This window comes from Columba livia, chromosome 27 (assembly GCF_036013475.1).
Source record: "Columba livia isolate bColLiv1 breed racing homer chromosome 27, bColLiv1.pat.W.v2, whole genome shotgun sequence".
NCBI lineage: Eukaryota > Metazoa > Chordata > Aves > Columbiformes > Columbidae > Columba > Columba livia.
The window spans coordinates 1075272-1089596 of NC_088628.1; the positions used below are offsets into that span (position 1 = coordinate 1075272).

At 52.5% G+C, this 14325-nt stretch overlaps 1 protein-coding gene across 2 annotated transcripts in view; it reads right to left on the minus strand.

The window, feature by feature from the left end:
- Positions 1 to 2320: 2320 nt before the first annotated feature.
- The window catches only part of ELL (elongation factor for RNA polymerase II), a 48670-nt gene continuing 36665 nt past the window's right edge, over positions 2321 to 14325 (minus strand). For both annotated transcript variants that reach the window (XM_065042525.1, XM_065042526.1), the window contains exons 8-12: positions 12193 to 12688; positions 9375 to 9441; positions 7288 to 7459; positions 6404 to 6448; positions 2321 to 4975 (exon numbers count right to left, since the gene is read on the minus strand). In XM_065042525.1, the coding sequence (XP_064898597.1) occupies positions 4871 to 4975; positions 6404 to 6448; positions 7288 to 7459; positions 9375 to 9441; positions 12193 to 12688 (885 nt within the window). In that variant the 3' untranslated portion in view covers positions 2321 to 4870. The remainder of the gene's footprint in view (positions 4976 to 6403; positions 6449 to 7287; positions 7460 to 9374; positions 9442 to 12192; positions 12689 to 14325) is intronic.

Sequence of the window (14325 nt, forward strand, 5' to 3'; positions counted from 1 at the left end):
GGGCTGGCGGGGGGCCAGGGCAACCGCAGAGCCATAGCGACCGGCCCGCTCCCCCGGCGATGGTGCCCACGCCGTTCCAGCAGACCCCCCCTCCACCCCCGAGAACGGGCATCCCAGCCACAAACCCCCCCCAGGAGCTGCCACCACGACACAAACTCCCCCCGCGGTTCATTCTAAGCAGGTTCAGGGCCGGATTCTGCGTGAGTTTGGGACGCTGGGAAGGGCTTGGTTGTGGGGGGACACAGGCAGGACCCTCCTTTGCCCCCCAGCAGGTCAAGGCCAACACGAGCAACCCCAGATTTCTGCAGCACGAACACCCACGGCCACGTTTTCCTCCGTTCACAACTGGGTTTTTTCCCTGTTCCTGACCCCTCCTTAGCTCACAGCTCCTTGTCCTCCCTGTCCCTGCGCTGTCACCCTCTGGGTGCCGTGTCCCCAAGGACAGACCCACGCGGGGAAAGGGACAAACGGCCGATTCGGGATGGTCGTGCTCGGCCGTGCAGCAGCTGCTCTGCAAGAGGGACCAGCACCATCAGACCGTGTCAAGGACAAATTATTCTAATGAGCTTCCTCCTCTAAACGAGTAAAGGGTGCGCAGGAAAATCCCGAGGGGCTTTCGCTGCGTTTTGAGCATCCCGGGACAGCCAGGACCCCACGGGGTCACCTCTGCCCTCCTGCATCCGCGTGACCCCAATTTAAGGGCATCTTGTACTTGATCCGGTGCAAAGTGACGCTTTTCCTCGGGATGACCCGAATTATCAGAGCCCGGGGACCCTCCTGAGCCTGCACGGGAGGGACAGACGGACACGGCCTGAAATAGCTCCTTGTCCCCGGGGAGGGCCGGCGGCCCCGGCTGGGTGAGGATGAGGAGGCAGCGGCAGAGCCGGGCTGGCGCTGGCACCGCCGACCCAGCCAGTAAATTTCCACTGGGGCAGCTCCCAGTTAACGAGCTCAGTGCGTGACCCCGGAGCTGCCAGCGGTTGGGAACAATTTCCCCAGGAAAGCTGGGACAGGAGGGGACGGGGACCCTTCCCGCGCCAGTGTCCCCACGCGCGTCCCCAGCCCTTCAGCAGCCAAACCCCCCGGGGGTGCAGCTGACACAAGGGAGGAATTAAAGATGGCAAAGGGGGGGCTCAGGGGTGCAGCTTGGCTCTGAGGTGGCGTTTGGAAGCAAAAACCTGAGGATTTGGGGATTTGTGAGCATCAACCCGTCTCTGGCTCCGTGACCGTGTGAGCGAACCCTCGGCCGTGGGAGCATCGCGCTGTTGTGTCAACTCCAAGGTCGACGCTGGCGAGGCAGGAGCGAGCAGAACCCTCCTTGTTCCCCCCACCTTAAAAATACATATAATAAGGCATTTGTAAGACATTCTTTGATTGCTGGGTTATCTTCCCTTTCTGCGTATTTTGCCATTTTGGAGGTAGAATCCACCGCATGCTGGAGACGGACTCGGGTGGATCAAGAGTTACTGCCAGCACCTGGGAAGCTGTCACTGTCACCTGCAGCTGGAGGGGGGACCCCAAAGCAGCGCGGGAGGAAAACAGAAGATGTTTAGTGTCTGTTACATGTTTCTCCCCCGGTTTATCTTGCCCCAGGGATGCTGAGGAGCCCCAGGACCAGAGCAAAGGGACAGAAGCCGCTGTTTGCGTCCCCAGCTGGGTGACTCAGCGCCGGGGGTGGGAGAGCAGCAGCATCGCCGGCCCCTCCGTGACTCACCCAGCGAGCTCAGACGCCAAACCCAGCGCAGCTCAGCCCCTTCTGATCCGCCGTGAGCTCCAGACCCACGTGTTGTCACCAAACGCCACCACAACCTGGGTCGTCGTGCTCCTGGGACCCTCCCGACCGCCCCCAGTGACGAGCGCTTCAAAAGCAGCTTTTTCCCCCAAAAAACTGGCACTGGAGGCAGGAACCCCCAGCTGATCCCAGCGGAAAAATCCTCCCCAAAGAGAATCACCAAGCAGTTTGGGTTGGGACCTTCGCAGCCCATCGAGTGCAACCCCCTGCCGCGTGCGGGGACATCGGCGACATACAATCACCTGTACTCCGTGTCTCAAGGTGGAAGGGCCCACGGGGATCACGGAGCCCGACTTTGCAGAGGATGCAGAGCGTGGTCGCGATGCCCCGATGGGCGTCCGCTCAGTCTCTGCTCTTCCATCGCTTTTCACACCTTTTCCTTCTCCAAAGAGCAAAAAAGCGACGGAAATGGGCAACCCGCACCCAGCACCTGGTCCTGCTGTCCCGCCCCCACTCGAACCCCCTCGACCGACTCAACTCCTGCTCCGTTCCTCGCGCTGGAAAGAACCGTACGACCTGCTGCTTCGCTCGTTTTCCAATACAGTGAATTTATTATATGTTGCAAAATCAGCATTCAGCTTTTTTTTTTAGTGTACAAAAAAAGACACTAGCTCTTAAGAAAAAAGATTAGGAAAGCTGAAGACTATGCTGCCTTTAAATTGTAACATTTTGGCAAAGTGAAAAGCTCTTTTTGTAAACTCCAACTCCATGGCTCAATATAGTTTTATCCACAGTACAATATTACAAAGTAAAACACAGTATCAATAAGTTAAGATCATACTTAATCACCTAGAACTGGTTTCTATTAACCCAAAAAGCACAAAATTTGCCTAGCTTCATAATCTCTAAAGGAAAACAACAAAAAAAGGCAGATTCAACTACAGTTCTTTAACACAGTCCAAAAGAAAAGTGAAGCAGAAGGTTGTTGAATGCTAATTGGGTCTCACAGTTTGGATATTCATTAAATATTTTCAGTTTTTTTTTTTATATTCAAATTTTTAGAAGTTCCAGAATATACATGTAAATGTACACAATACATCTTTGTATACAACTCTGTTTGCAAAAATATCTTATAGCAGATGTATAAAGATCGAGATCCGTCTCTATCCCCTCCCTCCCCAAAGCAACAACAACAACAAAAATACCCCGATTCGAAGTAGGAAGGATCAGGAGAAGCGTTTCCGTGGAAGAATCGGCTCGTCCCGGCTCCGCAGCCGCTGCCTCCCCCGGCCGCCGGGCTCCTCCTGCGCCAAATCCGGCTTTCGCCCCCACAAACGCGTGGCCCCCGGTTGGTGAGGAACCCGCCCCGCGGCACAGCCGCCGGGGGACGGAGCGCGAGGGGCTGGGACGGCGCTCGGGGACCGGCTGCACCCACCGGGAAACGGGACAAACGCCTCCGGACACCCCGGCGCCTTCGGTTCCCCATCGCCCACCCCCGGGGCGCGTCCCCGAGCTCTCGACAAGAAGAGACGGGCCCGAGCGATGCGACACGAAGCGCCGAGCGAAGCGGCGGCCCCGGCCAGACGACGCGGCAGAACCAAGCTGGCCAGAATGGAATTATTATTATTATTATTATTTTAAATACAGCAGATGGACCCATTTTTTTTTTGTGTTGGGCGGAAAAAAAATACAATCCTCCTTGTGTAAGAACTCCTTCCCTCCTGAACTGTGCCATTCTCTCCTTGGGGGGCTCTTCGGGGGAGGAGACGCCACGGAGAGGAATAAGGAATCCGCTACTTGGGATAGCGGAAGCGAGAAGTCAAATCACAGGCTGGCAGGGTTGAAAGGGGAGAGAAAGAAACAGCGGAGTTAAAGGACACCTTTGTGCTTTCTGGCGTGATTCTCACCCCCTGGCCACACTCTGAACGTGTTCCCTTCGAGTCCAAATTAAAGACAGAAAAAGAATCAAGAAGAAAGGCTGGAGAAGCTGGCGAGATAAAGCACAAGGGGGGAAAGACCCGCATGGGAAAGCGGCACCTCGCTCCTCTCACGCTCGGGCGCCCGTTCCGAGAACCATTTGCTGCTGCTGCTGCTTTGGAAATACACAAAAAACCCCAAAATAAAACACAAAACCAGAAGAAAAGCATCACATCCCCCTCCCCTCCGCTCCTCTGGGTCAGTAAAGTGACCTTTCTGGGTGCCTGTCCCCCCAGCAATACTGCGGTTACGAGACAGGACAGGGTCTGCAACACGTGGCCTGAAGGAAAAGGGAGGCACAGCTTTAGAAAAAGATGCTCTTTTTTCCCCCCACCTCTTTTTAAATACAAAAATAGACCATAGTCTCATTAGTGATTAATAAAGTTGGCTGCCCTGGTGTTTATATATATATAAAATTATAAAAGTCACAAGACAGGCAGGTCTCGGTGTGAAGGACTGAGAGGCCGCGCGTGCGGGAGAGGCCACTGCCAAACCTTGACTCAAACCAAACCAAAACCGGGGCTTTGTGTCTTTTTCTGCTTCTCCTTTACCGTGTGTCTCCACGGAGGCGCCACGGCAGCGCCGCGGGGCGATTCCCTCCTGCCACCACCTGCGGGAAAGCAACCGGGGACGAGGGGAGGCCAAGCAGCAGAGCGGGGACGGGGGCGTCGGAGGCGCCGGAGCAGGTAACCGAGCAGCATTCCAGTTCCTCACCATTTGAAGGACAATTTGTAACCCGGGCCAGGGGCAATTACACTTCATGCCAAACTTTAATCCACGAAAAAACTACCGATTCTTAACCTTTGGGAGCTTCGTTTCGCGTTAGGTAAGTTTTCCCTTAAGTGTCAAACGCTGGCTTCAAATAAGCAAGATTTTTTTGTGTGTGTTTTAGTCTTTTTTTGTTTGGTTGGTTGTTTTTTTTTGTCTTTTTTCTCTTATTTGTTACATTCCGACATTCAGAGAGGCTATAACTTGAGAGGGCCGCGCTCGCCACCCGGCTCACACGACACAGTCGGCATCATAAATAATCCCCAAGTTCTTCCACCGCGAGGAATTAACGTTCGTCTCTGAAGGGGATTTGGTTGTATAAAAGGGAACGTAACGTCCAGGTGATTTTTGTTTTAATTGTTTTTCCTCCCTACCCAGTCCGCTCGGCTCCAGCTAGAACTGCTGTTGGTCGTACTCTGCTATCAGTTTTTTGATGTGAGCCAGTTTGTTGTGGAGGTATTCGCAGCGGTTCTTCTCCTGGCTGTAATTGGGGTTAGTCTGCAAAGAGAAGAAATGGAAGAAGAAATGGATCATCAGAGATGTTGGATGGAGCAACGTCCCTACCCTGGAGACCACAAGAAGTTGATGTCCCTAAGCTTGGCCTGGAGGTGACAATGACCCCTTGAGCTGGTGACAGATGGAGACATGGGGCTGATGGAGGGGACAATGCTGTCCCCATGACCAGGGGACATCAGATGGAGACACAGGGACAGCATTGTCCCCATGACCAGAGGACATCAGGGGTGGCATATGGATCATCAGAGGTGTTGGACGGAGCAACGTCCCCATCCTGGAGACCACAAGAGGTCGATGTCCCCAAGCTTGGCCTGGAGGTGACAATGTTGTCCCCATGTCTTCATCTGATGTCCCCCACTCATGGGGACAACATTGTCCCTATGACCAGGAGACATCAGAGGTGGCATATGGATCATTAGAGATGTTGGATGGAGCAACGTCCCCATCCTGGAGACCACTAGAGGTTGATGTCCCCAAGCCTGGCCTGGAGGTGACAATGACCCCTTGAGCTGGTGACAGATGGAGACATGGGGCTGATGGAGGGGACAACGTTGTGACGGGACGACAGCGACGCTGAACCCAGCCCAGGCTGCCGGAGCGCAGAGCGCAAATACACGGCCAAGGAATTAAAAACGGACCCACTCTGGTCGAACAAAAGAGAATAAAAGGACTTTTTGTTAATATGAGATTGGTCCCAGGGAAACGAGTGCACCTGGAGTAAAGCTCAGCCTAACTAGGCACAGCTGGGTCAGCCCTGGCCTCCAATGAGCATCACCTTGTGTCAGCACCAAACTGCGCAGGTTTGGGAGCTTTGAAACAGAAGATGAACTCGTAACACACAGCGGATTGTTCAAAAAGCTGCTTCACCTCTCGGGGGCGGCAGAGCTCGGGGCCAGATCGTAGGTTTAAATAATAAACCCCAACTCTAGCCCGTTGTGTGGGTGCCCCAGCACTTCCACCTCATCCAGCAGAGACATAAATCCCCCCAGCCAGCAGCTGCTCCTTTACATGTACACACGGACATGTCAAACATTCTGCGCGCCCCACACAGCCCCGCGGGGCACCGCGTGCTCGAAACTGCACCCAGATCACCCCAAATACACCCGCACACCCCACAACCTGGAGCGTGCTGTAATCACTCAGCCTGTGCAGCTAAGACACCAACTTCTCTGTCACTTGAGGGGATAAAGGTGCCAATTTAAGACATTTTAAGCTCCCCAGGATCCAAGGGACAGTTCCAACCCCGCTCTGATCCACGCAGGGATCGTTTTTTGGCCGAGCTCGAGCTGAACAAAGATCTGCTGGAAAGCTTCAGAGCCTGGGTTTGTCACTTGGCACGTCCCCATCCCTTTCAGTCACTAGGGGAACCCACCCAAAAGCCTTTTTTTGTGGCCAGCCATTGTTACTTACCTTTTTAATTTTCCGATATTCCTGTAAAATTTGATCATGGATGGTCTAAAAAGGAAAAGATAGCTTATTATTTTCAAAAGAAGCAAGAGTCCCGCGCCCCACCACAGCAGGCAAGTGTTCACCCAGGGCTCAGTACACACATTTCCTTCCAACACTGACCAAAATCTACTCTCTCCATGACATCTGATGGCTCCAACCCCCACCAGTTCCACAGCTTTACTGGTGACACCAGAAGCACCGGGATCAGGCGCAATTCCCCAGCAGGATCATCGACTCTCCCTCCACAACTCAGACTAATTTCCCCCCGTGATATCAAATAATTCAGCAAGGAATAGCTGGATTTCTCAGAGAGAGGGGAAGGATGTTTGAGGAAGGAAACCGTGCTTAGTACAATAGGTGCTCTGTAAAAATCTCTTTATTACGCTCAGTGAGACTTTCTCAAGATAATGAATAGTTAAAGCTCTTTTAAAATCAGTCCGACAAGTCGAATAATGCTACATTATTAAGATCAAAGATTCCAGAGGAACAGATGACCCCGTACTAACTCCCCTTCCAGCCCCGATACACAACCATATGTGCAAATATGAGTTTTCTGGCTGGGATACACTAATAGCTTCCAGCAGCTTTTGGCTCAAGACGCCAATTGTCTCACTGAGGCCTTTCCTTGTCAACAAGTCCCATGATGTGCGCTGCGGCTCGAAAACGAAACAACACGGAGCTGTTTTAAGAACAGCTCCGCGGCCGTTCCCGCGGCCCCAGCATCTCAGACACCAACCCCGGCCCAAACAGCCCCGCACACCGGGCCATTGGCACAACGAGGCGCAGCGCGGCGACTTGCACAAGCGGCTTTGCAACAAAAATAAGAGATCTGTGTCTGTTTCTACCTTATATTCTTCAGAGCCCTGCAAAAGCTGCTTCAGCTTGGCGTCTAACTGCGTAAACCGTCGGGTTATCCTCTCTATCCGGGCGTGCAAGTCTCTGTACTCGTTGTATTCGGCGTTGAAGTCGTTTTTGTAACTCTGACGCTGCTCCGAAGAGGAAATGGCTGCATATTTTCTGGAGGGAGAACAATTCAGTTAATGGGTTTAGTAAGGCTTCTCCCCAGAGAGCGCGAACGCCGCAATGCCAAACCCAGGACTGCTGAGTCTACCAGGTGATTGCATTTGAGAATAAACCCAGGCTCTGATGGTTTGAGCTCTAGTAACGCAGAGCTAACAGGATTGTTGCCTTGACCCCTGTGTGAAACAGGACAGGGTTTGCTCCCAAAATTTCCTATCTGCACCAGATAGGGCAGAACACGCAGGTCCTGGGACGCTCAGATAGTGCGGCTGCGGCTTCTGACTCCCGCTGGCCCGCGGAACGCCGAGTTCTGCGCCCGTGCCAGACCCTGGAACAGCAGGAATACGCCGCTCGCAGCGTTCGAGAGCCCTTAAAGTCACACGAGAAGCGCTCGGCTATCGCTGCACGATCGTGTGGCAAACGCACAAGAAACCACGCTGAACGGGCTCCGGCTGTATCTCCACGAGACACCCGGCACCGTGAACTGAAGGCAAAGGGCTCACGTTTAGCAGACGCACCTTCGAGGCCGTTTGAAAGTGACTCGGCTCAACACGGCGTTCTGCAGAACTGACAGCAAAACTCATCTCTTTGGGGGTGATGACTCTACTTTGCCAGCTCAGCCGGGCTGCAGCAGCGCCAGCTCAGTGTGCCAACACACAGAAGCTAACTTAGGTATCAAATTAACGGAAAAACTTTCCCTCTGTTAACCAAAATGTGCTCCGGCCTTCAAGAACTGAGTCTTTGCTTGGGGTCAGTATAAATAAGCACCTACAGAGGATACACAACCGTGAGATAAAGAAGTGTCCTCCCTGGTATGAAATGTGTGCCTACGATCCAAACGGCAGAGACAGTTCTTAGAATTTAAGGAGCTGACCAACAAAACAGTCCGATTGTACCAAAAACGGGGACGACAGACCTTGCAGGAGCTCATAAACCTCGCAGGAGTTCATAAATCTTACAGGAGTTCATAAACCTTGCAGGATTCCTCTGGAGATGGACCAAGGAGCTGCAGGAACCCTCTATAGGAGGGATCAGCGTCCATTGTAAGGAAATAAAAAGAGAATCCCTCTCCATCCGCATTCCTCTGCACGGCGCTGGGAACGCCAAGGGGAAGCGGTTTGTGTGGTTCGCGCAGCCCAGCAAACCGCAGTTTTGTAACCAGGCGAACCCTGCGCATCCTGCAGTCAACTCCCGCGGCTCCTGCGGAGCACAGAGCGGAGGCTCCTTCCTCCTCCTCCTCCTCTCCCCTCGACCGCAGCCAAAGCAGACCCGCCGGCACTGACCCCAGGCTGGGACGTCCCCCCGGCGACGCTGCTTCGCCACCGCGGAGCTTCGCTTTACAGCAGCTCCGGCTTTATGTGGATTCTTGGCTTTCTGCGTAGGGTTTCTGTGATTCCACAGATGAGCCTATTGCCTAATTAACCTCAAGGGGATCTGATTAAAATGTCAAGAGGTGAAACGACTCCCATCCTAACCCACGGGTTATAACCTCCCCACCGAGAGCGTTTTGCTGGTTTATGCAGATGATCTTGGCTCTGAGCGGGAGGAATCAGCTAACCTCTCACAATCCTTTCTTGCCCTGGCTTCCTCAACATTAAAGCAGATAACTTCTCCAGGTTTCCAACAGTAACACGGAGACGTTTAACCCTCTCAGCCCCGCCAAGATACGCCGTGTTTCTTGAAGTGCTTTAAGAACGGGTTTATAGGAAGAGAACCTTGAGACCCAGAAGGAAGAACAGACCTTAGTTTAGTCTCAGGAACTATCTACAAAGTTGGATTTACTCTTCTTTTTTAAAACCCACCTTACAAGTTTACACCGAGTAACAAAGTCCAACAAAAATCCCCAGTACATTGTGATTTTTAGCTTGCAACACAATCCCAAAGTGATGAAGGAACTGATAAATATACTTACAATAAATAATCTGGCATTTCTGAAGTTGATGTTGGTACACTAGAATTATTGCATGTTCCGTTTAAACCTGAAAAGATAAAGATCGGTTTACAGACATCCTGCAGCTTTAAGGCTCTATGCAATTAAACTTCAACCTCATGAACTTATCTGCAATATACGGTTTATCGAATTCTAAAGGGTTTGGCTTTGAACTGACGGAGACAGAACAACCACAATACGGTGGTTGAAACTTCAAGGCTTCTCTAATATTTGTCTGTCAGCAAAACGCATGAGAAATCAACATGAACCAATGCACGGAGCAGCAAAAAATCTCAATTTATCCGGTTTATAACATCACCTGCAGGGAGGGTAACACCGGGATCAGCACCACTGAACTGCACAACAGAGTCCCGATGAGCAGAACAGAGCTGAGCAAACGTGCAGGTTCTTATCGCCGATTCTACACCATATAGACCTTACTGTCAATGCTCTGGACTCCGCAGGGCACAGGGACAGGTTGGCAAGGAGCTCAGCCGTCTCCCTGCAGAGCAGCAAAGCGCCCTCCGCTCCGGGAGGCTGGAGGAACGCGGATCGAGCGCTACTGAGAACGCTGAGGAATTTGAAGCGAAGGGACCAAAGACCTTGGGAGGAATGAGATTCTCAATGTGAGCCTGAAACAGCCCCAAACAAAGCTAAACCGGCCCCGCGCTGTTAGTTGGGATGGAGAAAGCGGCTGGACGCGTGTCTGGAAAGGGATGTTTCTTATAAACTGTGTATTCAAGCTCTAATCAGAACGTCAAGTGTGTCCATGAGAAGGCAGCAAAATAAGAGGAGAGCGAAGGCGGCTGCAAAGAACTTAATGGATCTGCTTTGCAAAACTGCGTTTCTGCTTCCCGAGCGTGTTCCTGAGCGCGAGCAGAACCCCGACGGCCCACGGCCACGGGCAAGCTTTGTCCCCACTCACCTATTTACAGCTATTGCCCCAGACAAACTGCTGGGAGCACAAAATGCCCAAGTAATAAACAGAGGGATGTAAAAGCAATAACCTAATTATATATATTTATATTTTTAAATTGCTTTTCCTCTGAATGTTCACAGAAAGCAGAATGGCAGAAAACCCGGTGTCGTTACACACCCTCCCAGCCCCAATCCCCCGTGCAGATGATCAGACAGTTCTGCTTTCGCCCTGAGCACCAGCGCGAAGGACGCGGAACCAGGGGAGGAAGATCGGGAAGGAAAACGGAGGAAAAAAGCATACAAGGTTTATTTTGCCTGTGAGTGCCACCTACTGACCGCTGGTGATCCCCAAATCCCTCCTGAGCTAACTTGGAGGGGAAAACTGCTTCCCCGCAGCCCCAGGGGGTTTGTTGGGACAAAGGAGCAGGATTAGGCTCACGTTACCCACACGAAGGGAAGGAAAAGACCCGGATGGAGCCGCGAGCTGCACCGGCCGCGTCCTGGTGTCGTTATTCCCGAGTCTGCTCGCATTCGTTACCTCGAACACACCAGCGGGGCAGCAGGAACAGAACCCGGCTCCTACTAATTAACTAAAAGCCAGGCATTCAAGCTGCTTTTAAAGCAAAGCAGGAAAGGTGGTAAAGGGTCAGCGGCTTCACAATGAAAGAGTTCGGGGCGTTTTGGTTTAAGAATCACTGGCAAGGTGCCCCTCTAGACAAAGAACGTGTGTATCTACCCGCTGCCGTTCACGGCAAACTACATGGGGAAGAAAAAGGACATCTGCAGAAGTGAGGATTGACACCAAGGATGGAAGTAGAAGAGCTGGAGAGCGTGGTTCTGCAGTGCCACACGGTGACCAGCACGGACTGGCACGGAACATCACGCCCGAGCGACCAAATGCGTTTTGTAGGTGCTACGAGAAGTGCAGGGAAGGTGAGAACTAACACCGCATTGACCCCAACGCCCAGTGAAGCTCTCCCTTTCCAGGAATTCCACCCATCAGTTTCCATTTCAAGTTGCTCTCCTTTTTGAGCCAAAACTGGATGATTTTCATGAAGAGGAGCTCAGAAAATAGCAACAGGGCGAAGGAAAACAAGACGGATGCAGAAAGAACTTTAACAATACAACTGCGATATTCCCGGAGGCTGCCGGGGGTTGCAACGAACCCGCAGAAAACATGAAGCCACGAGGTAAGGGAATGGATTATCCAATGTATGTTCTCTGCTCTAAGAGTATGTAGAACTGACTTAGAAATCTATTGGCTTAATGGAAAATATTTTAATTGCAGCTCAACAGGTAACGGATTCACTCTTGTTGGTCCTTAAAGAAATTGGGAGGAACAGTGGGACACAACAAGGAAGGTCTTTCAGCCTGAAGGAAGAAGAGCTCAGCCTCAAAGAGCCGGCTTTGTGCTGCTCTAACGACATTTATCACAGGACTTATCGTTTCTTTTGTATCCGATATCAAAAAGCTTTTGTGAGTAACTTTTCATTACCGAGTTCAAAAATCAATACGACAGTCACCACACCAAACACCAGCACAAGAGCTGCAAGTAATCAAGCAGTGCCGCTTTCCCCAACACATCTTGATGTCTGCCTTTCATCCCCATGTATTAATCCGGCTTTTAATTTAACAAGGAGAAACACGACACGGTCTGCGGCAGCTCCCGACAGCGCAAAAGGTTAAACAGGAAAAACCTGATATCCTCCTCTGAGAGGAAGCGCGGTTGTGGATTTGGAGGTAGGGACAGCGATATTATTCCGTGAACCACACGGTCTCCACAAGTGGACACGCAACCTCTTCCCTCAAATGGATTTAGAGCAGAAACCTTAGAGCCGATAACATTATCTCCGTACAGGAGGACGTGTGGGGCCGTACGTACCTGTGACCTGCTCCTGGGGAACACTAACTAAGTCAGCATTTTTTATTACTTCACAGTCCTGCTTCTCCTCTTTGCACTTCTCTTCACTTTTCTTCTCCTTCCTCTCCTTCTCCTTGTCTTTGTGCTTTTTGGACTTCTTCTTGGTTTTGACGTAGGAGCCGCAGTTGTGCTTGCTCGTCTGCGGACAGTCTGTGGACACGGGGGGGCCCAGCCTGTCGGCCGGCTCCGCGCTCTCAGAGTCTCTGCCGTTGTGCGTCAGGTCGTTGCTGACGTCGCACAGGGGATCGTGCGGCCGCGGCAGCTCCAGCGCCGGCAGGTTGGAGCTGGAACTCACCGACTCCGGCGGCGCCGGCGGCAGCGCGGGGGCAGGCGCGTCCTTCCCGTTGGAGGAGCTGAACTTCCCGTTGAACGTGGGTTGAGTTCTGTGAGCCAAGTGAGAAATCCTGGGCTTTTTGTTGGCCAGGGGATCGATGAACTCCACAGGTTGGGATCGTTTCTAGAGGAGGAAAGAGGAAAAAAACCAACTTAGTAATCTTGAGCGCAGTTTTGGAGGCTGTTACCACTAGGTGGGGTGCGATACCAAAGAACGAGGGAATATCCCCAGGAAACGAGCTTCACTGCCCAGGAGAGCTGCCAGCGAGCGTCCCAGCTCAGAGGACACCACCACCAGGTCCTACAGAAGCTGCTCCATCCCAAACTGCTTCCCGACAATCCCAAGAGCCGCTCGGAGCCCGTGGTTTGTGGGAGAGGTCGGAGAAACCCACCATCCCACCGGCAAGTCTGGATCTCCTGTGCTGGTCATCCCCTGGCCACACAACCTGCTCCCACTGCATCTTATCCCAAATTGAGCCCTTGTGGAGCAAAACCTTCACCCTTCCCCGCTCGCAGACACTTGTCAGGGAACAGAAACAACCCTCAAACATCTGTTCTCTCCTCTGGTCATGGCGTGAGGTTCAGAGCCCCTCAGGGTCCCTGAAAAGGAGAGATGCGGATCCCTCCCTGCTCCGCACAGCCCAGCACAAGTTCTGCATTTTATTCCCAACTCATTTTTACCAACTCTGCGGTCAGCAGCTTCACCCCTGCAGCGCCAGCCCTTCCTCTTCTCCAGAAACAGGCATTTCCCAGAAGAGGCCAGAAAGCGTTAACTGTTAAGGTTCTCAGAATTTAAGGTAAAAAGAGGACATTCGCAGCAGTTTTAGAAGCCACGTCACACAGGCCAACACGACCTCAATGCCCCTTCTTTAAATAAGTGTAGGGATTCCCAGATGTCCCCACCAACCCTCACGGGCAGGGCCTGGAGATGCAAAAAGAGCTCAAGGTAGAGCCAGGCTTAGGCTCGGCCCAGCCTGAGCCAGCCCAGATTCTCCTGGCACCCACAGAAACTCTGAGCAAAGATTATTTAGCGCCCAGAGGAAACCCAGTGACATCTCCAGTTGTTTCTTTTGGATATTTTCTCTTTTTCTTCATGTTGCTGGCAGGACCGCAATGCACGTGCCAATGGGAATTTTGGGCAGCTGGATGCACGGCTGCTTTGCTAGAGACCCACCAGTTTGTCCCTTTTCCCCCCAAAGTGATATATTTTTTGCTAACCCCAGGGGTCTCAAAGCCAGGAAAGCTTTTGGCTGTCAGGGTTGTTAGGAAGACGAGCAGCTCGCAGAGCTCAAGGGGCAAGGCCAGCACGTCGAACCGGCTTTACAACATCCCGGCTGCCTCCTCAGCACGACGCGGCCGTGTCCATCTCCCGAAGGAGGAGCCGCATCGGCTTCGGCTCCGGGTCTCGAACCAGCGCTGCCACCTTCTCCTCACCTCTCAAACCAAACGCCAGCTCCACCACCGTCACCTCTCTGACCATATGGTACCTGTGCTGCCACCCTCTCCTCACCTCTCAAACCAAACACCAGCTCCACCACCGTCACCTCTCTGACCATATGGTACCTGTGCTGCCACCCTCTCCTCACCTCTCAAACCAAACACCAGCTCCACCACCATGCTCCACTGACCACGCAGTACGTGCTCTGCCACGCTGCCTCAGGATTCCCACACCAACCTTATTCTTTTCTTTGCCTTCATTCCACAACCAAACTTTCCCAAAATATTTGGCGTCCCAGCCTACCGAACCCCAACCGTCAGCAG